The sequence below is a fragment of the Phyllobates terribilis genome, unplaced genomic scaffold (genome assembly GCF_046119375.1).
Source record: "Phyllobates terribilis strain yellow unplaced genomic scaffold, ASM4611937v1 Scaffold_7__3_contigs__length_470593459, whole genome shotgun sequence".
Classification (NCBI taxonomy): domain Eukaryota; kingdom Metazoa; phylum Chordata; class Amphibia; order Anura; family Dendrobatidae; genus Phyllobates; species Phyllobates terribilis.
Window position 1 is genome coordinate 91,837,340 of NW_027362767.1, and position 22,389 is coordinate 91,859,728.

The window sequence follows — 22,389 nt, forward strand, 5'->3', positions numbered from 1 at the left end:
GAGGGAGAGGGTCTGCTGCTGCCACTGATATAGGGGTAATGTCTCCCAATTTTGTACCAATATCCTCCATCCTGGTATATATGGCCCGCCTTCTTGTTATACGTGCCCCCCATCCCCATCCTGCTGCACACACAAAAAAAAAAAAAAAAAAAAAAAAAAAAAAAAAAACGATTCTAATCCCCTTCCCTCTGGCTCCAGCACTGCGTCCTGTTCTGCTGCCAGTAGTTGATCTCACAGTGTGAGCAGCACATGACATCACTGTCATGTGCCCTCACACGCTGTGGTCAGCTGCCGGAATATTTACTGCTTCCCACGCCTGGACTATGGGCGTGGGGAGCAGTAAACATTTATTCTCCTTAAAAGCATGCACAATATCAGCTGCAGCTCCTCGGTGATCATGTGTGCCTGCTATTAAAGAGAATGAATATTCACTACTCCCTACGCACATGGGAGTGGGGAGAAATTAATATTCATTCTCTTTAGTAGCGGGCACAAGTGATCGCTGAGCAGCTGCAGGAAGCTGGCGGCTGACACTGCGCGCTATTATGGAAAATGAATATGGGGAGCAGTGAATATTCATTTTCTTTAACAGCAGGCACAGTGTTAGCTGCAGCAGGTGGCTCCTGCCTCCTGTGCCCCGCACCTCCACTGCTGCCGCTCCCCCCACCCATCCACAGCTGGACCGTACATCCGGACTATAAGACACCCCCCCCACTTTCCTCCAAAATTTTGGAGGAAAAAAGTGTGTCTTTAGTCCGAAGAATACAGCAAGTTTTCTGGTTTGTTGCTGGTTTTTGGTTACAAATCCTAAGCCATGAAAAAAGAAAGTGTATATCTATAGGCTCCATTTCCAGTACTGGGCTTGTAGTCAATGCGGTGTATGAAGGTGACTGATTCACTGCTTATTTCAATAGGTCAGTCAGCAGAGTTCTGTTTTTCAGCCAATACATAAAAAGAAGGAAGCTGGCTTTGCTATTAAAAAGAAATGTGTCACCAGGTGATTGCTACCCTTTGAGAGCAGCATGATGTAGAGGCAGAGAGACCCCCATTCCAGCAATGTGCCAGTGATAAAATCCCTGTTTTATCCGCTGCAGTTATGAATGCGGAGCTCTGTATAACTCTGCTTTCTGCCTATGCACAGTGTACACAGAAAGCTGCCTATCACTGATGGGGGCGGGATTATATAGAGGAGGATTTACATGGCAGCAGGTTTACTAGTCTTGTTGGCATATTATGCTGATAAAACAGTGATTTTATCAATATAACACTAAGCAGCTCAGTGAGTGACACTACTGGAATCAGGGTCTGTGTCTCTACATTATGTCGCTCTAAGATTAGGTACCAATAACATGACTAGTCAGTCGGTCCCTTTCACACTGCCTCGCCTTTAGCAGCTCCACTTCTGGCTGTTATTGGGAGACAGATGCACATTAGTAAGGATTTATACATTTACAGTAGCGACAATAGAGCAGAATTTTAATGTGTACAATGTATCCCAACCTTGCATTGCTCTTTTTTCTCATTACATTTAAATTAAAAAAGTAGTCCAGAGGGACGAACGGATGTTGTAAGAACGTTAAAGAAAATTTTGTTTTCAAAGTTTATTTAATCAACCAAAAGCAGAAATATGAATACAGAACAGATCAAAATTGGACAAAACTGCTTTGAACTACTTTCCCTAGTTTCTAAGCACGAGAGCAAACAAGATCGCCTAACACAAATCATCAAATGAATAAAACAAAAAATGGAAAGTTACAAAAGTCTAATGTGAAAAAAACAAAAAAAATTCTTGAAATTTAGAAAGATCTAAATAAAGCTGGAAATTCTACATTTTGTATTAATAGAGGGTTTAGCCTTCACACGCACAATAACTAATGAAGCTAATAAAACGAGACGAATCAAAACCTAGGCTTTGGCTGTAAATAAATGACCTCAATCTGTAACAATGACACCTATTTGATGTAACATGCGCTATTACACCACTTATGATTTTGTTTCTATATATATATATATTCACTGAAACTTACATTTTCCTGGCACTAACAGTGTAAGTTATAAAGAATAGGATAATAATAGGGCAGTATGTGATGTCAATGACCATATTGACGCCATAAATCTACGTACATAGCTTAATTTAATTTATAAACAAGTCAAAAATCAAAAAAAATCATCAGGCATGTTTCACTGATCTATACAGTGAAACATGTGGAATAGGAAGAGTTATATTACTCCTGCCAATCCCCTGGTCTAGGCAGGAAAGCCAGATCGCATATTTACAAAAAAACAAAGCGTTAGGACACCTTTTTATGCCAGATAACTTTACAGGCGCTTTGGTTACATAAAACAGTGAAAACCTTTCATCCCCAGCAGTCTTCCTCTTGGGGCACATAACCTTAATTCAGCATTTCGACATCTAGCAGGTGTCAGACTAACCGCGGCTCTCGGCTGAACTGGATCGGGACTGGCGTTTGGGGGAGCTCTGGGAAGGTTCACCGCTAGATTTCTGGCTGTATTTCTTTTCAGGCGTACGGCTAGGAGAACGAGATCTGCTTGCAGACCTAGAAGATCCACGGGACTTGGACTTGCTGCGTGATCTGGAATAGCTTCTGGATTTGGATCTACTTCTGGAGGAAAAAACAGCAATTCAGTACAAAATGCAAGGCATGTCTGAATCCAGACTAAATCTGCAAAACTATACCATGCTAATGCAGAATCACAACGCCTTATATTTTCAATGTATTCTGAATAAACTGGGATACCTCTGGGTATATCAATCAGCAAAGGACCTTGTGGCCCCCAATAGTTTTACAATGTTGAGAAGCTTTGCCTTCCTCACCTCTGGTTACACAACATCTTACATGCACTGTGATCACCGGACCTTCAGCTCAAAGTCTGATCAGGCTATAAAGCAGGACGAATACACAGGATGGGTGGTGCGCAGCACGGCCTGGGACCACTGCACACATTTCACAGTGAGGTTTCTTTTTTTTGAACACTACCAAATAACCTGATTGCAAACCATAGTGCACACTAACACGACTAGTATTTGTAAATGGGGTGCAATTCATGTGCAATGTAACGGACAAAATGAGTGTATGCTTATATTGGTCAATGTGCCCATTGGTAGTTAACGCGCAGACTGCAAAAAATGTTTTTCTGAACTGACCTGCTAAGAAAATAGCTTTGAATTTTTCTGTGAATGAGACTACAAGTGCACCAAGGTCAGTCTGATTCTTACCTAGTTCTTTAAAGGAGAGTAATCTGGCTCGGCTTACTTCACATGAGCCAATCTTCCACTTTACTATGCCTACTGCTACCCCCATGTCTGATTGACTTATAGTCCCTGCCCTTCTATATAATGTTGGGCAGCCTGCAGGCATAGCACACATGTAGTGCACGGTGCCTGGCGCACTATGACAGCTCTGCAGATGCAGTCTTCTTGCACTATCAGACCCTCATGGCAGACATTTTTTGTATCAATCTATATAGAACTAATGCAAGCTATATCAATGGTTAGCATAACCAATATTACAACCTTTCTAGACACCCTATAGGAGTTAGAGTACGAATAACTATTCTTGATACATCAATGTCTTATGGTATAAATATGCTATTGTTTCTACTTTTTTCATACATTTGAACTTTTTTTGGATTGGTTATTATGCTATATATCCCTGTATATCCTTAGTGGCACTCGCATTTACTTGTACGTGTTTGTTTTTATACAATATTTAATAAAGAATATGGTTTACTATACTCTTTCTATTGCAGCTTAAGATTTAATGTTTATGGTGCCCTATACAAGCCTCATCCATGTGCATTTAGAATACTAGGCAGCCATCCCCTCCATGAATGGTCGACGTGCGAGTAGTTGTTCCATTAGTATTTGGCACCTATTCTGCCACCGCCTTTATCATGGGGGTCTGCCACATCTTGTAATGAATTAATATTGTGACCTGGTGTGGATAAATGGGAGAGTTGCCTCCAAAAGGTGCAAACTTGACAAGAAACTTTTTAATTTGTGCCATTTTGATGAATTTTGTGCAAAATCTGACAGTGAAAACAAGAAGACAACAGAAAAATAGAGGACTTAAAATAACACAAATTCTTTACATGGCAACTTCCACATACCTGTGTTTTTTGCGATCTTCAATCAGTTTTATTTTGCGACCGCTTAGTTCCATCCCATCCAACTTGTCTAAAGCGCTTTTCATATCACTGTAGGATGCAAACTCCACAACCCTTATAAAAAAAGAAAGTCTTAATTTCTCAATACTCCTAATTTAACCAGATCCCTCATCCCCAACGACCTCCCTTGCACATGGTGCAAACCAGTCCAAAAGATGGGCTTTAGGTACCAGAATGACCACTCTTAAAGGCAAGTGTTTGGACCATCGGCAACCCTTCGATCAGGTAAGTGCATACCCTTCATTCCTGTTACTCCGGTGGGCATCCACATAGGTTACCTCTCCAGCTTTTCTCATGAAGTCTTTCAGATCCTGAAACAAGAAAGGTTGGTTAGCATTTAACTAATCTGCCCCTTTACAATAACTAATTGAACATAACGTATAAAATATTGATACTGCGCTGAGAAGACCTGAGGTTTATCTAAAAAAGTTTATGATAAATCAGTGTTAGTGTCATGTATGATGAAAGCTGATCTACATAATATGCAGATACATTAAGTGATGTGTAACATTAAGCATTCTTACACAAAGTCTACTAATGTTGTTACAGTAGGATCAGGAGCATATATGGTTATAGGGTGGTATTACTCTATATGTAACAACTTCTCTGCTACATAGGCTTAACTATTCTGACTTTATTACTTGGTGTTATATTATTTCAAACCCAAGTTACTTACCACAGAATATAACCAGTGGTCGGAGGTACCTTAAGCAAAGAGTCGCTTGTCCATAACCTAGATGACCTTGTGAGCAACTCACTTACATGAGAAGGGTGGAAGGCGGCAGGGAAGCACCAGAGTCTCAGTAAGTGAGTGACGTTAAACCTGAAACCACTGGATGCAATCACTGGAAGTGGCTAGAGAACCTGAGGCTGACCTGAGCTAGCCACTCTTGCTCAAATCTGGGCAAACCAAGATCTAGATCGGCAAAGCGGGAGGGTGATAGGAACCAAAAGGAAACTTCAGAACAGGCCCAGCCCTAGAATTTCAGCCATTAGCAAACCAAAAACTCTTGGGCACTCCTCCACACAAGAGAAACGAGGCTTAACCCAAAGAAAGGCTGTTAAAAGAGGTTCAAAATGCACGTGGTTAGAAATATGTCTGTAAAAAAAATATTTACTACAACACAGGATGGAGCAATATCAGTTTAGTACTAATAATAAAGAGTAGATGTGCAACTTAACAGAAAAATAAAAAACAAAGAAAAACAAAAAAACACCCACACACATAGGATGTGTCATTTTGCATGGCTCTAATACAGTGCCATCCTCAGACCACATTTACTGAACAGTGATTTAGTTACATTTGTCAAACATTGGCACATTTTACACTATAGAACAGATAAAGCAATCATGTATCATAACACTCCACATTGCCAAACCTCAGCAGCGTGACAGACGCTGTCATGTTAAGACATCTACGATGTGTCCGGGGGGTGTTCAGAACGCAATACAAGCAATTGGAAAGGATTTTTACAAATGTACACAATCCTGCAAATGAAACCAACAGCTGCACATAATATGGGAACTGTCTGCGCACGCCCCAGGAGCCGAGCAGGCCACCTCATTATCCAAAGGCCACTGCTCCGTGTCATCTGTAGGTTATATATGCCTGACACATGGCCACAGGCCTGGAAAAAGCCGCCAATAAATACAACAGTCGTCACCACCACTTTCTGATGCCAACCTCAAGGCATTTTCAGTTTTGTGCAGAAGTAAAGCACCGGACTGACCACCTCTTCTGCACCCTTAATTATATCAGCTTGCTCTTAAAGGGGTGGTCCAAAACTAAAATGTACTTTAATCCTACATGCCTATCCACTTAATGTCATAATCTAATCTTTTCAAATATACTTTTAATTAAAAATTCCCTACCGTTCCCTCACTACATATATATATATATATATTATACATATATACACATACACGCTGTGGTAAGAATCCACAGTGCATGCTGGGATAGTCAAACAAGTTGTCATCTGGGGACAGAGGTTGCGGTCATCGGTGATGCCTGTTTCAGGGGCTGGGCTAGTCCCTGTGGCTTTTGTCAATTCTGACAGATGCTCAGTAGATTCTTGTCACTGCAATATGCACAGTGACAGTGCGCTCCCTCTGATCACAAGTAACGGGAACCGGCAAGAGAGCGCACTGTTAGCACGCGTTGTAAGACGAATACTTGGTGTGCAGGAAAAGCAAAGAACAGCCCAGACCGCTGCAAGTAACATCACTGATGAGTCTTTACATCAGGGTGGGGAAAGAAACTGCAGCAGTGTCCGCAGCCTCTGCTCCGATGAAGTCTAGTTTGATTATCCCAGGATGCACTGGGGATTCTCAAATGAAGTGTCAGAGGAAGTAGTAAAAAAATTAAAGCAGTGAGGGAAACGACAAGGACTTTTTATTAAAAGTATATTAGAGAAGACATCAGATTAGGACATTAAATAAACATTTAGGATTAAAATAAATTTTAGTTTCGGACCACCCCCTTCAGCAATTATCCGGTTTCTCAGAGGACCTTCTAATTCTATTAGCAAACATTAGCTAATTTCAGAGAGACAACGGCTGCATTGCTCCAAGAAATGGCTATTATACAAACAAGTCACGGTGATATGTCCATAAGCACTCAATGTATGAGCAATACAAGGAGCAGATGTACTATTGTGCAGGAGAGGCAGCAATGGATGAACACCAAGATAAAAACACATGGAGACAACAATCCCACTATACTACACAGCAATATCCATTCTTTAGCAAACTCCTTGTCAACATTGCTCCGCTACATCCAAGACTCTGTCCAGCAGTCACCGCATTGATCACATATCCTGTTAACACTGAGCTCGTGGGTCAATAATAACCTGAGTGACGAGTCAAACCCCCAACAGAGCGACAGTAAGGGAAAAGTCACAACTGTATCGCAGCCATATTTTCTCATCAGTATTCTGGTTGTAATTCCAGGTTCAACTGTGGTGCTCGTGACCTGAACTACCTGGCTCACATATGCCTGTGATTTGGTTAGGGGGGGGGGGCTCATGAGACCCATGGTTGAACCGAATTGCAGCCATGATACAGCCGTGTGAATTAGGGAGCATGTCTAGCTCACTCCTCAGTTCCTATTTTGCAAACAAACTATGGAAACTGTCAGGTTATGTATTCACTTACAGTGCACACGTTTCCAGCCTCTGACAGAGTCCAATAGGGCAACTAAAAATACCATGAGGTTAAACTATGCATCTCATTCTGTACCTAATCATTACATAAGCCAAGACACAGCCACAAATGGATAACAAGTATCAGACAAAGCTTTAGCCACAGCACACATTAATAAACGGTCACAGGGATCCTTTAGTCACACCTTCCTTCTGAATACCACCCTTGCTGTATAGTTGGGTGCTGGAGAACATGCAGTGCCAATAACTTACATACAAGAAAAAAAAACCATTCAGTGGCAGCACTTACAAAGACCTTAGTAATGAACTGTGTGTGGATGATCAGGTACAAGAGTGACAGCATCCTTGGTCACAGCATCCTTGGTACTGCTGTGACCATTTACATTTTAATACCTAATCTTATGGCAATCTATACATGAATTCATTGTAGAAGATATAAAAATGCCCACCTGCCAGCTGACGCGTGAGGAGAGGTTTTCCACAATAATTCTATGCTCAGTGCGCACTGGGGGTCCATACCTACTGCCAAATACAAACAGTAAGTGAAAAACAACATTACAGATTGCATACTTCTGTTTCTGCAGCAAAGAATAGCAGTCAGTATTAGGATGAAAGAGAAAATTGCCAAACACACAGAAATGAAAGGGAAGATTCAGAAAATGTTACACTGGTGAACACATCCAGATTACCAACGATGTCCAGAGACCTCTATACAGTGATTGACTGTGATACAGACATTGCCATCATACACCAAGATCACCTCACTAACTTCTAAGTCCAGAATTAGAGGCTTGAATGAAATGCTCTACTGCGACCCCAAAAAAATCAAGACAAGCGGGACTCTCCTAACGTAATCTCTGATGACTAAGGGCCTAAATCTTTTCCCACAAACCTATGAGAAGCTGCTCTATTACATCCAGACCGCAGGACTAGAGGGGATCCGTTATATAGAAAAAGCAGTCCAGGGGGTTCATGTGCCAGAGGCGAAACCTCCTAGCACTATACAGGGGTGTGCTTCTGAAAATCTGACGACCGTTACACATTAGATGAAGACTGGTGGGACCGGCAGAATATATTATGTCACCCCCATAGCAATATAAGGGAACTGAAGGATTGGGCATGTTGGATATCAAAGTATCTAATTCTTTGTTCCAATGGGAGCGCAGCCATAATGAGTGACTTATTCCCCTCTCCCCATTGAAAAGACAAAAGTGCTTGGTTGCATATTAAATCCAACAACACTAAAGTAGACTGAAAATGCCAATATCAGTGTACAGTCTAATGTGTATGGGGCCTCCTGACTCTCCCTCAACAAATGATTTTTGGGGAGAGAAGGATTTGGCCTGTTGGATTTCAGCAGGATATACTTTTGTGCTCCCTGGAGATAAGCCACAGCCAGACTCCTTTCTCATAAAATACAGGAATACTAGGCCAAGCGTTCCCGTGTATGGGGAAGTCAGGCGAGAGAGCTGTCGGATGAACAGGCATTCCATAGACTGCTATCTAATGGGAATGGTGGTCTTAAAGGGGCTGTCCGGTCTACTGGTGAATGTCTGCAGGATTCACTGTTCTTGCCAGTAACAGCAGGCGGTCAGTGAGTGCCAGTATGCAATTTGCAAATTCCGACTAGATGTGTGTGTTCTCTTAGAGAGGTTGTCCAGGACTATTTCACTTTTATTATTAGTAGCCTTAAAACTAACAGGCAGGTAGTTGTTAATAGAGGCAACAACCTGCTTGTTCTACTCGGTGCTGGCTCTCCTGCCCGCGATTCAACTGCTCCATGTCAACTGAGAAGCTCTTCTGGGCTGCTCTATCCACGAGGCATGGCTACAAGTGTCATGCTGAATGAAAGCCAGCTCCCTGCAGTTAGGCCGCCAGCTGTCAATCAATTAGGACATCGGCAGTCACACCCCATCAAAAGAGCAGAGGTGAAGAGAAGCTGCTGCTCTGTCGACATGACATCAGCAGACATCGGCACCGGGCACAACGGGTAGGTAGTTAGCAACTACCTGCCTGTTAGTTCTCTGGCCCATACTTAAAAAAATAAATAAATAAATAATAATAAAAAAAAATCCTGGATAACCCTTTTAATACAAGTGAATTGAGAGAAGCTGAGCACGTCTAGTTGGCATGTGACCACTTGTATGCAAATTGCATACTTGCAGTCACATGTCCTTTTGTGTTCGCTTCACTGGTGCATCCTTATTCGGGAATCAGAAGTCTGTGGTCACAGTGGGACTACGGACTTCTCAGAAGACCAGACAAACTCTAAGTATTTACAGAATTTGCGAAAAATAAACTACTGACCAACAATCATCTAGGCTAGTTGAAGTAATCGGGGTTTGTCAGAGGTGACAATTCACCGATGTGATCTTACAGGTGTCACATCAGAAGAATTTTCATGGGATATACTTAAAGACTATACTGCCCAAGAATATCATTACCTGGGTCCGCCACTGTTGGACTGTCGATAGCCAAAACGCATGGGATAACGTCCTCCGCCACCCATCATGCCCCCTCCTCTTCCTCTTCGATTTCTGGCATGTTCTATTGTGACTCTGAATCATTGGACACAAAATACATTAGTATGATCAGCATTCCCCAAACACCCATCCATTTGTATTCCCATTTACGCTCTCTTTTAGGTTTTGCTTTTAATGGGATTCACTCGGCTATAACATTCAGCTTTCCTAAAAAATACATTTTACTATTTTGTGGTTAAAACTGCCTGATACTTTCTTGGTAATTACACACCAAAGAGGTGCACATTTATGGTATGTAGCGACCGGTCTGTGCTTTTGGGACAGCATTATTTTTCACTGTAGTGTGCACTTAGTGTGTGGCACTCTTTAGGAAATAACAAATATAATTCTGTTTTAAGGCGAATGGCCTTTGTATTTATCTACCTGTATCCTGGATGAGAAAAGCAGAGAATACAGCATCACAGGAATCTAATTTTGTTACATGATCAGAACTGCAGGAGGGTTTCAGAAATACAGATATAGGAACAAGGGTGCTATGTGGTGAGATGGTCTATATTGTCTGTACTGCAAAGGTTTCCCAACATTGTGCTCTCCCTGACATTTATTAATGTGTCAGCTCTATTCTCTGGACTGCGCTGATGTATAAGGGCAGAGTCTACAAAGAGTGACTCATACTACTGCCTTCTATATAGGGACCACAGCATGGACCGTGGACCAGCGAGGTCCCATACAAGGAGTCATGTTCGGGGATGAATACAGATATCAGGTTCTAATACAGTATGTAAAGTCACTAGCCAAACAACTACTTTACAGGGGTTCTCCACTACTGGACAATCCCTTAAGAACAGCCCCAGAGTGCTCTGACTGCATTGTAAAAACTGCAGTTGATCAGCAGCTGCTGACTGGCTGCAGTGGTTACATGACACTGTTTATATCAGGAGGCCAGCAGGGGACAAGAGGCTCAGGATGTGAGGCAAGTTATTTTTTAATTTTATTTTTTTTTTTTAATTAACTTTCTGCAACATTCCAGTGCAGTTCTTAAGGAGTACGTCCAGTAGTGGTCAACTCCTATAAACTTAGTCCTTTGTAGTAGGATTATTTGTTTCAGGTATTTTTCAATGTTAATAAAACCAACAGATATCAGTCTGTATCTTTAAGGGGTTGTCCTGTGAACAAACCCAATCGCTAATAACTGGATGAGTGACTGCTAGGAGCCATACTGATCACCAATACAGAGCCCTTTTATCGCTGTTTGCATGGAGCAGCAAAGCATATAATAACCGTCGCTCCATTCATTCTCTATGAGACTAGTGAGCACAACACTCGGCACTTCTGGCAGTCCTCACAGGGAACGAATGGAGCGGTGGTTGAACAGGTGCACTGCCGCTCCACTAAAGGGGATAAAAAGTTCTGGCTTTCAGTAGTCAGACCCCCACAGGTCTATTACCTATCGTGTGGATAAGCCATAAGAGTTTCACAGAACAATCCCTCGAAGTAATATTTTATATTTATTTCTATAGCGCCAACATATGCCGCAGCACTTTACATTGCAGAGGGGACTTGTACAGACAAAGACATAAGAGACTAAACACATAATTCAACAGGTACCAAGAGGAGCGAGGCCCTGCTGCTCGCAAGCTACAATCTATGACGTCTAAGTAACCTGATCAGTTTTTTACAGGTTTTACAGAGGAGAGATGGCCATTTAACATGATAATGCTGTCTTTACCTTTCATTACAGAGTTCCTTTCCATTCAGTTCATACACAGCATCATCTGCATCTCTGTGGTCTTCAAATTCCTATTGTAAGGAAAGAACAGAATGTGGATTATTATAATGCATGGCTTTAGTCAGAACGTTTCCTATGTAATCAGCACTTCGCATACATGCAAAGAAACCAAAACCCTTCAGCCTCCTGTTCACCAGGGCCTGTTCATTCTCCTGACAAGTCTGCTTTACTAAACACTTGTCCCTGCAGACTGACACTGTGCAATCAGTGCAGACACCAAGCATAAACCAGTCCTACAAGGGAAATGCCCAGCACATCAGAGGGGGTCCAGTTCCTGAGACCCCCTCCTCCCCCGATCGCATAAAATACGAGACATGCATGTGTACTCCTTTCTGTGCAGCACGCGTGTGGCAAGTATTTTGAGTGATCAGTTGGGGGTCCCACCCACAGCAGTATGCAGGGTATTTCAGGCTCTGTCAAATATTAGAAAACAGTGTTGAATAATCTTTAAATAAATTGGAAAATAAGTACATCCTCCTGGAAAGAATGGTCCAAGACCCAGTTGTCAATTTATTAAAAGCATATTTAAATTGTCTGCTTTCTAACAAGTGACAGAGTCTAAAAATCCCTGCAGACCGCCATGGGTGGGACTGATCGCTTAAAATACATGTGCTGCACAGGAAGTAGGAGCACTTTACTCCTCCACACCCACAGAAAGTCTATGAGCATGCTCATGGAGGAGCATACATGACATTCTGAGTGATCTGTGGGGGTCTCAGGACTCAGATCTCCAGTGATCTGCTGGGAATTTCAGGACCTGTCACAGTAATTTTTTTTCAGATTAGCCAAAATATGTACATCATAACAATGTATAAATGGTAGATTTGGTAGCCTGTTTGGGGTTCCTTAAGATCCAATGCTACCCAGTATCAGAGGGACCGTCCCAGCTGGGGTACACCTTGTCGCTGTTGGGTGGCTTTTATGGGGTTTTTTTTTTAATCAAGAACAGAGTTTACCTAGTACCTTATGTTATTTATATGCACCATTACTTTTTACTTATTTACAGCAGGGTATATACTCATTTTGTTTCTATCTTAGGTTTTGTCTGTTTAATGGCCAGTGTGAACATGCTCCTACATGTTGTATGTATAACAACTTATACGCCAGTTCATTTTTATTTTCCAGTAATAATAGAGGAAATCTCACTGATGCTTTGGGTATGTTCACACCGATGTGGATTTCGAAATGCAAATAAGAAAAAAAAACTCAGTATCCGAAGCGTTTTTTGTAGTGCATCTGCTTAAAAATCCACATTTAATAAAATAAACACCACACCCCATTTTAAAACCTGGCCGGAGTGCGGCAATATGAAAAGTGGAAATAAACACAAACTACATTTCTAACGCAGGCACAGGGAACCTACATTTCTCATTGCGGCACTGTGTCAAAACATCAGCTATTACAGCACATGAAACTAATGGTCCCCAATATATGGAAGAAGTGCACTTTAAAATATATAAAAAATGGATTAGATTACATTAGACATTTAGGATTAAAATTGAGTTTAGTTTTGGATCCCTATTTTAATCTAAAAAAAGTCATTACCAGTTCCTCTTCTCCATTGTTGCATTCTCACCTTTTCAATCCGCACTGACAGTGCGCTCTTGTCGGCTTGGCACTTCTCAGAGCCAGCGAGGGAGCGCACTGTCACTGCGCATTGAAAAATAATATCGCACAGTGACAAGGGAGCTCATACTGAGCATACGTTGGAATGGACAACAGACGCAGGTTCAGTAGAGCAGGGACAAGCCAAACTCCTAAAAAGGACGTCACCGATGACACTTCGTTTGAGTGCGGGGAAGCGGCTGCGGAAGTCACCGCAGCCCCTTTGCCCTGATGACGTCCCATTTGAGTATCAAAGCATTGGGGATTCTCAAAAAAAAAACATAAAAATGGAAGTGTTAAACAGGAGAAAACAAAAACAAAAAAAAACAAGTAAAGTGAAGTGAATGGTAGGGACTTTTTAATATTAGACAAGCTATTAAATTATCACGTTAAATAGATGGACATTTAGCATTAAAATCCACTTTTGTTGTGGACCAATCCTTTAAGGAAATATTCACATATCTTTGTTTTTAGTCAAGAATCTTAAGGCAAAACCAGGAGGGTCTCCAAAAACCAGAACAGATTTGAGTCTTTCAATTATAGATTTTCCCTTATCAGATTCTACTTCTGACAAATAATGTGTGAATAAAACCCAATTGATCATGATGGATGCATACAGCGGCTTCACTGCACTACTCAGTAGCTTCCTTCCAACAGGAGATACAAATTTTCACCGATTTTAACAAGCCGCTTTTTATTTTCGAAGAGGATTTAGAAGTCCTGGGAAGGGGACCCAATATGACAAGAATTATGGCGTGTTATTAGCAATGTGATGTAGTGCTGAAACATCATACGGATGCAAAAAGCGCAGAAGACAAGTCACTAATCTGAGTTCTGGATGAGGTCTCCTACTCTGTCAAAGACTCACATCTTCACCCAATTTCACACGTACTGCCATCTCCACAATGAATACCAAGAAAAGGAGTGGTAGGAACAGTGAGGGTGTTGTTCTGCCAACAAGTCTATTTTTCCCATCTCTCCAGAGTGTCAGGTTTACCATGGAGGACAATTATCCAACAGTCACTTAGAGGAAAAAGAAGGTAACATATACGTGGATAATTAACACAAGTAACACTTACCACAAAGCCAAATCCACTTTTTAAGTTAATCTCTCGGATACGTCCATATCCCTTGAAAAACTTCTCCACGTCTCTTTCACGAGCATGAGGACTAAGCCTCCCTATAAACACTCTGCAACCACTCATCGTATCTGGAGAAAAGAAAAAATAACATGAAATCTGCGATGTTCTAGAAAGATGAAATCCAGCACATTGGTTCTATTTAATGTGACGACCACCTAGCGAAAGAGACCTGATAATCCTAAAATAGCAGTGGACATCCTCTAGGAGACGTATGCGATATAATATGCAAGTATAGTCATTATCGTCTCCAACGTGCACAACCCTAGATCATCATCTGCGTTTCATATACCCTGATAGTTTCCAGGTTTCCAGCTCCAAGCAGAATAGTGCATGTCTTCTCCCTTCAGTGCGAAGACCAGGAATAATAAGGTGAACTCCTAGTCTCACCACAACGGAGGAGACAGAAATCCCAGGAGCTTTGTTTCCGCACACATTGTGCAGATGTCATCCCTCTGAGATGGGAGATTACAATTATATCTATTTTCACTTGTGGCCTCATGTAATTATTTCTTAGTAGAAAGGTATATAGATAGATGTTTGGGTAAGCCGTCAACTACACCTCCCAGAATACAATGGCAGCTGATGTATATTTTACTCGCTTATATTGCACAGCGCTTTACATACATCATCATCGCTGTCCCCATTGGAGCTCACAATCTAGATCCCCTATCATTAGGTCTTTGGAGTGTGGGAGGAAACCGGAGAACCCGGAGGAAACCCACACAAACTCTTTGCAGATGTTGTCCTTGGTGGGATTTGAACCCAGGACCCCTGAAGTGGAATACTGCAAAGTGCCTCTAATGGTTTAAAGAAGGTCACTTAAAAGTTGTCCCCTTTCAGAAAACCTTTCCCTGATAAGCACAGCTCATTGCAAAAGACACCATACTGTTCTCCACTTAACTAGGGTCCAGCATTGAGTCTCCGCTTGGCTGCAGCCGATCACTGAGCGCAGCGGTTCCGCCAATGTAGATGGCACAAGGTGTGAGCTCACCGATAGACTGCAGTGATGTCGATGTTATGTTTGGCCACAGTGCAGACAAGAGACCAAGGCAACTGTGCTGGATCTGAGAAGGTTAAGTAAAGAACAGTGCTTTTTTGTTTTTTTAACTGTGTATATTAGGAAATATTTTATGAAAAGTGACAACCCCTTTAAAGCCCACTGCTAAACTTAAATGTTTGCCCATGTGATTACGGTCTCCAATGCGACTGATAACTCAAGGGAAGTAAAAGAACAAATCAGCAGCAGATTCTTTACACAGGGAAGAGGATTGCAGCCATTTCACAAAAAGCCCAGAAGAAATAGGAGACCACATGAGAAGGGACACAGCCAATAGATATCAACCATCCTGTAACCACAATTAGGCTGCGTGCCCACTATGCGTTTTTCAAGCGTTTTTTGATGCAGAATTTCCGCAGCGAAAACGCTTAAAAAACGCTTGGTAATACGTGCCCCATGGTTCCCAATGATAATCCGCATGTGCTGTGCACATGCTGCGTAAATTTCCGCTGTGGATTATCATTGCGGAAAAATACGCAGAATGTCCATTAATTTTGCGGACATCCAGCATAATCGCAGCCATTGACTTGCATTGGACCGCGTGACATCGGCATCACTGCATCTGCACAAGCGGATATCACACGGTTCAATGTGCGGATGGTACCCGGGTCTGGAGAAGAGGAGACTCTCATCCAGACCCGGGTACCATAGAACCTGTAAAAAAAAAAAAGAATAAAATAAAAAATAAAGAGATTATACTCACCTTCCGATGGCCCCCGGTGTTTTCTCCCCTCTGTCTTGTCTGCTGTATGGGTCGCGGTGTTGTGAAGGATCTGCCATGAAGTCATTGAGTCATGTGACCTGTCACCGCGAGCCGCCCAAGACACCGGACGCAGCAGAGAAAACACTGGGAGGACATCGGAAGGGGAGTATAATCTTTATTTTTCACCATTCTTATTCCTTTTTTTTTTTTTAAACTAACTTGGTCACACTATATATGCCGGTTGCATGGATTTATATAGTGTGAACAAGTTGTCAAGCACTTTTCCAAGTGATGCTGAAATCGTTTGGGAAAGCGCTTGATAACCCGCATGCAGAAATGCATGTGAAGAACGCTTGACAAACGCTTCTACCTGGCGGGAAAAACGCATGTAAAATCCGCAGGGAGAAGCGGAAAAAATATGCAGCATTTCTGCATCGTGGGCACATAGCCTTATATGGGGAAACCATCTACGGCTCCCTCCATTGTAAGGACGAATCTAGGAATTAACATGTTCTAACTGCATTCGACCACTGCACTGATGATTATCCTTAGGCGCTTCTGGGTGATTTTAGAGGTCTCTTAAATAGGTCATCAAAATCAGATGGTAGGGCTGAACTAAGCTCTTTGTTTCAGAAACTGTACATTTGGGTCATTACAATGGTGTAAATAATAAAAGTGTATAAGTAACTTGGAAAAGGTATTATATATTCTAATGAGCGCACAACATCAAATCCAGACTGTGTGGCATAATGCCTGGGTAAGGCTTCACAGAACAGAGCGCCCTGTACCCTCCATACTCTTACCTCGTATGGTAAATAATAACATTGGGATAATGAAGTTGAGCACAAGGACGCTGCCTCTCCTCACACTGCCATCTGCTGGCCAAAGTGGAATTTGCAGTAAAACTCCCTCTTTTGCTTATTGCTGTGGGCACACTACACTACAAAGAGGAATTACAAGAACTCCTTTACGGATACCCCCTTTTTTAGCTCCTGCCAAGTAATGTTACATGTGTAAGAAGTATGAGAAAGTACACAGTATGCCTGTGTACAAGGGGAAAAATACTGAGGGGCTGTGTTATCCGTGCAAAGCTGACTCCATAGCGCAGTATGCAGAAGGCCTCCAGTTAAGGAGGTTCCCCATGGCCGATAAATGTGTGTGTTCATATTTTGAAGCAAATGGATGTATTATGAGGGTAAATCCCAGGACAGTGTGTGCGCCAAGACATATGAAGGGTCTGCACTACTGCCATACAGACTATACCTACATGGCCCCGTTCACAAGCAGCGTTCCTTCAGACTGAAAACCACAGGAGCTCAGGGAAGCTGCAGTCTTCCCTAAATAAATCACTGTTCGCAAGATTAATAGATTGTGCAAGGAAAGGCTAAGTTCACACGACCAAATAAAAAACTGACAATTTCCATCCACAAAAAGAGAAAAAAAGATGATTTTTCATCTGGATTCTCATCTCTCTTGCATCCATTTTTTATCCACCAGTTTAAAGACCAAACAGTTTTCCATGTTAAAGTCTTGCAAAATATCCGTAAAAATCATAGGTGATCTAGTGGATCCATAATGGACTCTCATCTGATTGACAGCTCTGGCTTCATACGGACAGAAGATGGCGGATATAAGAAAACAAGCAGCAGGGAAGGTGTATATAACTGAATGCCCCACCGTGAAGCACAGAGCGCCTGTGCTTGGTTTGAACAGTCATTCTCTGCTGAGAGTCCCTTTAATGAATGAGATTCATCTAACAACCGCTGAGCACCTCTGCCAGAAATGCTACTCCAGTCGGGAACTGGGGTACATCTCTGGAAAATTTCGTCCCTAAAGTGGCATAGATTTTAATGAATTTGACAAGCTGGTTTGGCCACGCACCATCCCAGCGCCACTCACTTTGGAGAAGCTGACCAGGATTGGTGTAAAAATGGCAAAAGATAGTCAAATTTTTGAGCAACTTCAAGTTGTGCAAAAATTTTACAACATTTCAAAGTGCTCCACGACACCAGCATTCTTACACCAACACCTTGATGGATCGGGCTCAGACTTGTATAGGCGAGTCATCAACAATTTACAGGAGAATAATGTATGGTCAGACTCTTCGCACACAAACATTTGGTCAAAAAAAAAAAAAAAAATCTGATTTGTCAATTAAATAACATTGGTCCATGTAAGGTCAGTCTTTTTCCACAGACAGTACTCAGCCCAAAAATACGGTCATGGGAATCTACCCAAAAAGTGGGAAGGCCTCAGCGCTACACGGCTATGGCTTTCACCTGAGTAAGGAAAGAGTCAGCAGGCCGTATAACTCGGACGAGGCTCACAACACAGTGCTTGGACTGGCCCGTCAGATCTCTGACCCGAGTGCGACAGCTGCATAGAAATCGGGAGAGCTGGCATCCAGTCCGAGCATTGCGTTGTGATCCTCATCCGAGTTATATGGCCGACTGCCTCTTCCCTAAAGTTGAGGTATTTCGCACACATTGATCAATTAGTTTGTGCCCATCAGCCACAACAAGGCATATCCTTCCATATAGGAACTTTTTTTTTTTTTTTTTTTTAACTCTCTTGGTTGCAATCTTGTAGTTGAAGGAGAATGAGGGAAGGGGTATCTATTCTGGTGATTACTATAATATTTTGTCATAACTGGAATGCTCCTTTAAATGGGCTTATTAAATGAGTAAAATTGCAAAGTGCTGGTAAAAACAAGCAACTTTGCAACTCGCTCCTTATTAAAAATCTTACATGTTGCTGCAAAGAAATACAAACAAACATGAAATTATCAAAATCAAAGAAAAAATGCTGCAGCCAATGATTGGCTGCAGCAAACTCAAGGAGAGGTACAAGAGCATCAGCAGAGGATCAATGGAATATAATTTTTTAAAGGGCTCACATTATCCTGCTGAGGGGGGCGCCGCCGCATACAGAAATCACACGCTTTTCCCATAACAATTCCTGGCCAGAACAAGTGTCCCAGTAAACATTATGCAATTTGTTAATTTTTGGACTATTGGCCTGGAGGCGGTGACCACCCGCTCATAAGCCCAAGCTTTATTTACTACCTGTTCTCATCCAACAGAGTAAGAAAGCGGCTGCATTACAGATGCACTCTGTGTACCAGGAATGCTGCAGAAATCATTGACAATGACAATAAATCATTGCTCTCGGCAGCACGTCATCCCATAAACAAGATTCAGGCTGTCAAGAACAATGCAACCTACAAGCACTGGTCATTCTGTGCACCTGAAGTGCAGTCAGCCAGTGTAGACCACCGCCGGCAAGCAAACATGCTGGCCATTTGTGGTTAATGCCACTTGTCGGTAATGTAAACCTGGGCTATCAGATGGGAAGCGTCTCTGCCCTCTACTGATTGGTTCGCGGGAGTAGTAGTTTCTAAACTTTGCTTTGTTTTTAGAGCAGTTTATACGCAGAAGATTGTGATCCACCAGAAAGCAACAGTCAATCATTGCCTTTTGCATCGATGACCGGACTGATCAATCGGTCAGCCAATAACACCACACCCTGCGTCAGCAGACAACGATCAAAATATCCCAGTGTCACAGAACATATTTTTGAAGGACAAAAGTCTGGTGTGGATCATTAGTGTAAAATTGTGGGCAGTTTAAAGGGGGGGGGAGTGACAATTTAACATACTCTTGGTATTGGACCTCTAAGACCCCCATAGGTCCTGAAAATAAAGGGTCCACAGTGATGAAACTGTACAAGGGGCAGGCTGACATGATTTACAGCAGGGGTTTCAAACACACGGCCCCTCAGGCTGCTTCATGCAGCCTACAGGCAGCATAGACCCCTTTGACCATCGTGGCTGGTTCCAGGAGGCGCCGACGTCCGCGCATTATTTCAGTTGAATGTGCGTCCGTCCTTGGACCAGCTCTCTGCACAGCAATACCAATGCCAGCCGCCGGCCAATCAGACGCCAGTAGCTGACATCGGCGTGCCAGCTTATGACGTCACTGCCATGCGCAGGCACGCCGATATCACCGGCTGTACTGTGATTGGCTGGCATTGGTATTGCTGTGCAGAGAGCTGGTCCAAAGACGCACATTCAACTGAAATAAAGCGCTGACATCGGCGGCTCCTGGACCGGGCCGCGATCTTCAAGGGGTCTACAGTGTCTGCGGGCCACACAAGTATGCCGAGAGAACAGAGGAAAAGTGAGAAGAATAGGCGGCGCTACTCCAAGAAAAGGAAAGGTTTGGGGCACATTACTACGGGATCAGGGACACTACTTGCTGCAAGACGGGGGAGCCGGATGGGGGCGCCCCACTTGCTGCAAGAAGGGGGGGGGGGGGCCGGATGGGGGCACCCCACTTGCTGCAAGAAGGGGGGGGGGGGGAGCCGGATGGGGGCGCCCCACTTGCTGCAAGAAGGGGAGGGGGGGGGGGCCCGGATAGGTGCACCCTACTTGCTGCAAGAAGAGTAACGGTATGGGGCACATTACTACAAGTTGTTTGCCATAATGACTATATGCTGCTAATTGTATGACAATATTACTGTATGTAGCTAATTGGGGGAAACAAAATTGTAAAAAAAAAAACATTTTGTCACTAAAAATGCTGTTTTATATGTATATAAAACATGTAGTTGATCCTGGCCTAGCCTATAAATGGTTGATCCCGGCCTTTCTTTTGCATTAGGCCTCAGGGACATTAGTACAGTGGCCTCCTTGGCATCTGGAGCTATCATGTGGGCTTGTGATTCTGGAGGGAACACACACAAGCAATGGTGGCTCCGTCCTGGGCCACATGACCCCGCAGCCATACAGACCATATGTGTCCCCGGATGGCTCCAGACAATGCTAAGGAGCAGGCCCATCATCCGCCTGAGGCCAGATTACAACTCCCAGCGTGCTCTGGCGGGCTGCAGGCAGCCACACACCGTGCACACCCTCCGCTTACCCCGCTCTGCCAATCCCTGCAGCCCGGAGACACCGAACACACGTATCACATGAGCCTCACATCCAGCCCCGGGGAGGCAAAAATAATGTCCCTCACCCCAAACCGACTGCTCCCCGGCGGCCCCGCTCCTGCAGCCAACCAGCCACACACTCACCAACGCCACCGCCGCTTCCCGAGAATGAAATGGCGACCGAAAACCCCCGGATATGACTCGAACAAGATGGCGGCGCGGGGAGAGGCGTGTTGTCATGGAAACCACAGGGCTCAGCCGCGGCCGCTCCGTGCGATCATGGCGCCTTAGCCGCGTTCATTTTGGGAGCTTTGATACCAGATTCCTCAAATGTGCAGAAAACTTATTTCCTGCCCAAGTGTAGAAAATATGTCTATAGGCAAAATAACCCCGGCTCCTATACCCAGCTCCTGACCTCAGCTACTACCCCCAACTCCTGACCCCAGCTCCTATACCCAGCTCCTGACCTCAGCTACTACCCCCAACTCCTGACCCCGGCTCCTGACCCCAGCTCCTAACCCCGGCTCCTATACCCAGCTCCTGACCTCAGCTACTACCCCCAACTCCTGACCCCGGCTCCTGACCCCAGCTCCTAACCCCGGCTCCTATACCCAGCTCCTGACCTCAGCTACTACCCCCAACTCCTGACCCCAGCTCCTAACCCCGGTTCCTACCCCCAGCTCCTGACCTCAGCTACTACCCCCAACTCCTGACCCCAGCTCCTATACCCAGCTCCTGACCTCAGCTCCTATACCCAGCTCCTATACCCAGCTCCTGACCTCAGCTCCTACCCCCAACTCCTGACCCCAGCTCCTAACCCCGGCTCCTATACCCAGCTCCTACCCCCAACTCCTGTCTCCGGCTCCTGATCCCGGCTCCTATACCCAGCTCCTACCCCCAACTCCTGACTCCGGCTCCTATACCCAGCTCCTGACCCCAGCTCCTAACCCCTGCTCCTATACCCAGCTCCTGACCTCAGCTCCTACCCCCAACTCCTGACCCCAGCTCCTAACCCCGGCTCCTATACCCAGCTCCTGACCTCAGCTCCTACCCCCAACTCCTGACCCCAGCTCCTATACCCAGCTCCTGACCCCGGCTCCTATACCCAGCTCCTACTCCTGACCCCGGCTCCTATACCCAGCTCCTAACCCCGGCTCCTATACCCAGCTCCTGACCTCAGCTCCTACCCCCAACTCCTGACCCCAGCTCCTAACCCCAGCTCCTATACCCAGCTCCTGACCTCAGCTCCTACCCCCCAACTCCTGACCCCAGCTCCTAACCCCGGCTCCTATACCCAGCTCCTACCCCCAACTCCTGTCTCCGGCTCCT

General features: G+C 44.0%; 1 protein-coding gene across 5 annotated transcripts; it reads right to left on the reverse strand.

The window, feature by feature from the left end:
• Positions 1 to 1,586: 1,586 nt before the first annotated feature.
• On the reverse strand, positions 1,587 to 21,325 carry LOC141153810 (serine/arginine-rich splicing factor 5-like). 5 transcript variants are annotated; one of them, XM_073638974.1, is made up of 8 exons: positions 21,205 to 21,325; positions 14,306 to 14,436; positions 11,562 to 11,632; positions 9,794 to 9,907; positions 7,799 to 7,871; positions 4,426 to 4,499; positions 4,132 to 4,242; positions 1,587 to 2,624 (listed from the first exon to the last, which is right to left on the reverse strand). In XM_073638974.1, exons 2-8 carry the CDS (start codon positions 14,429 to 14,431, stop codon positions 2,429 to 2,431), a joined length of 765 nt encoding a protein of 254 aa, XP_073495075.1. In that variant the 5' UTR covers positions 14,432 to 14,436; positions 21,205 to 21,325; the 3' UTR covers positions 1,587 to 2,428. The 5 variants fall into 5 exon arrangements, with proteins under 5 accessions (XP_073495075.1, XP_073495074.1, XP_073495072.1 ...); XM_073638973.1 differs by having other exon boundaries at positions 1,587 to 2,621; positions 7,799 to 7,868; positions 21,147 to 21,315; XM_073638971.1 differs by having other exon boundaries at positions 7,799 to 7,868; positions 21,147 to 21,315.
• Between the last annotated feature and the right edge of the window lie 1,064 nt (positions 21,326 to 22,389).

What these genes read in the sequence shown, in the direction of transcription:
- LOC141153810 (XM_073638970.1), bottom strand. Translation starts at nt 21,300, where the DNA reads ATGACAACACGCCTCTCCCCGCGCCGCCATCTTGTTCGAGTCATATCC. An exon ending in CGGGGAGCAGTCGGTTTGGG is followed by an intron (nt 14,437 to 21,146) that starts GTGAGGGACATT and finishes TCTTTTCTCCAG; the next exon opens with ATACGATGAGTGGTTGCAGA. An exon ending in GAAGATCGCAAAAAACACAG is followed by an intron (nt 2,625 to 4,131) that starts GTATGTGGAAGT and finishes TTTTTCCTCCAG; the next exon opens with AAGTAGATCCAAATCCAGAA.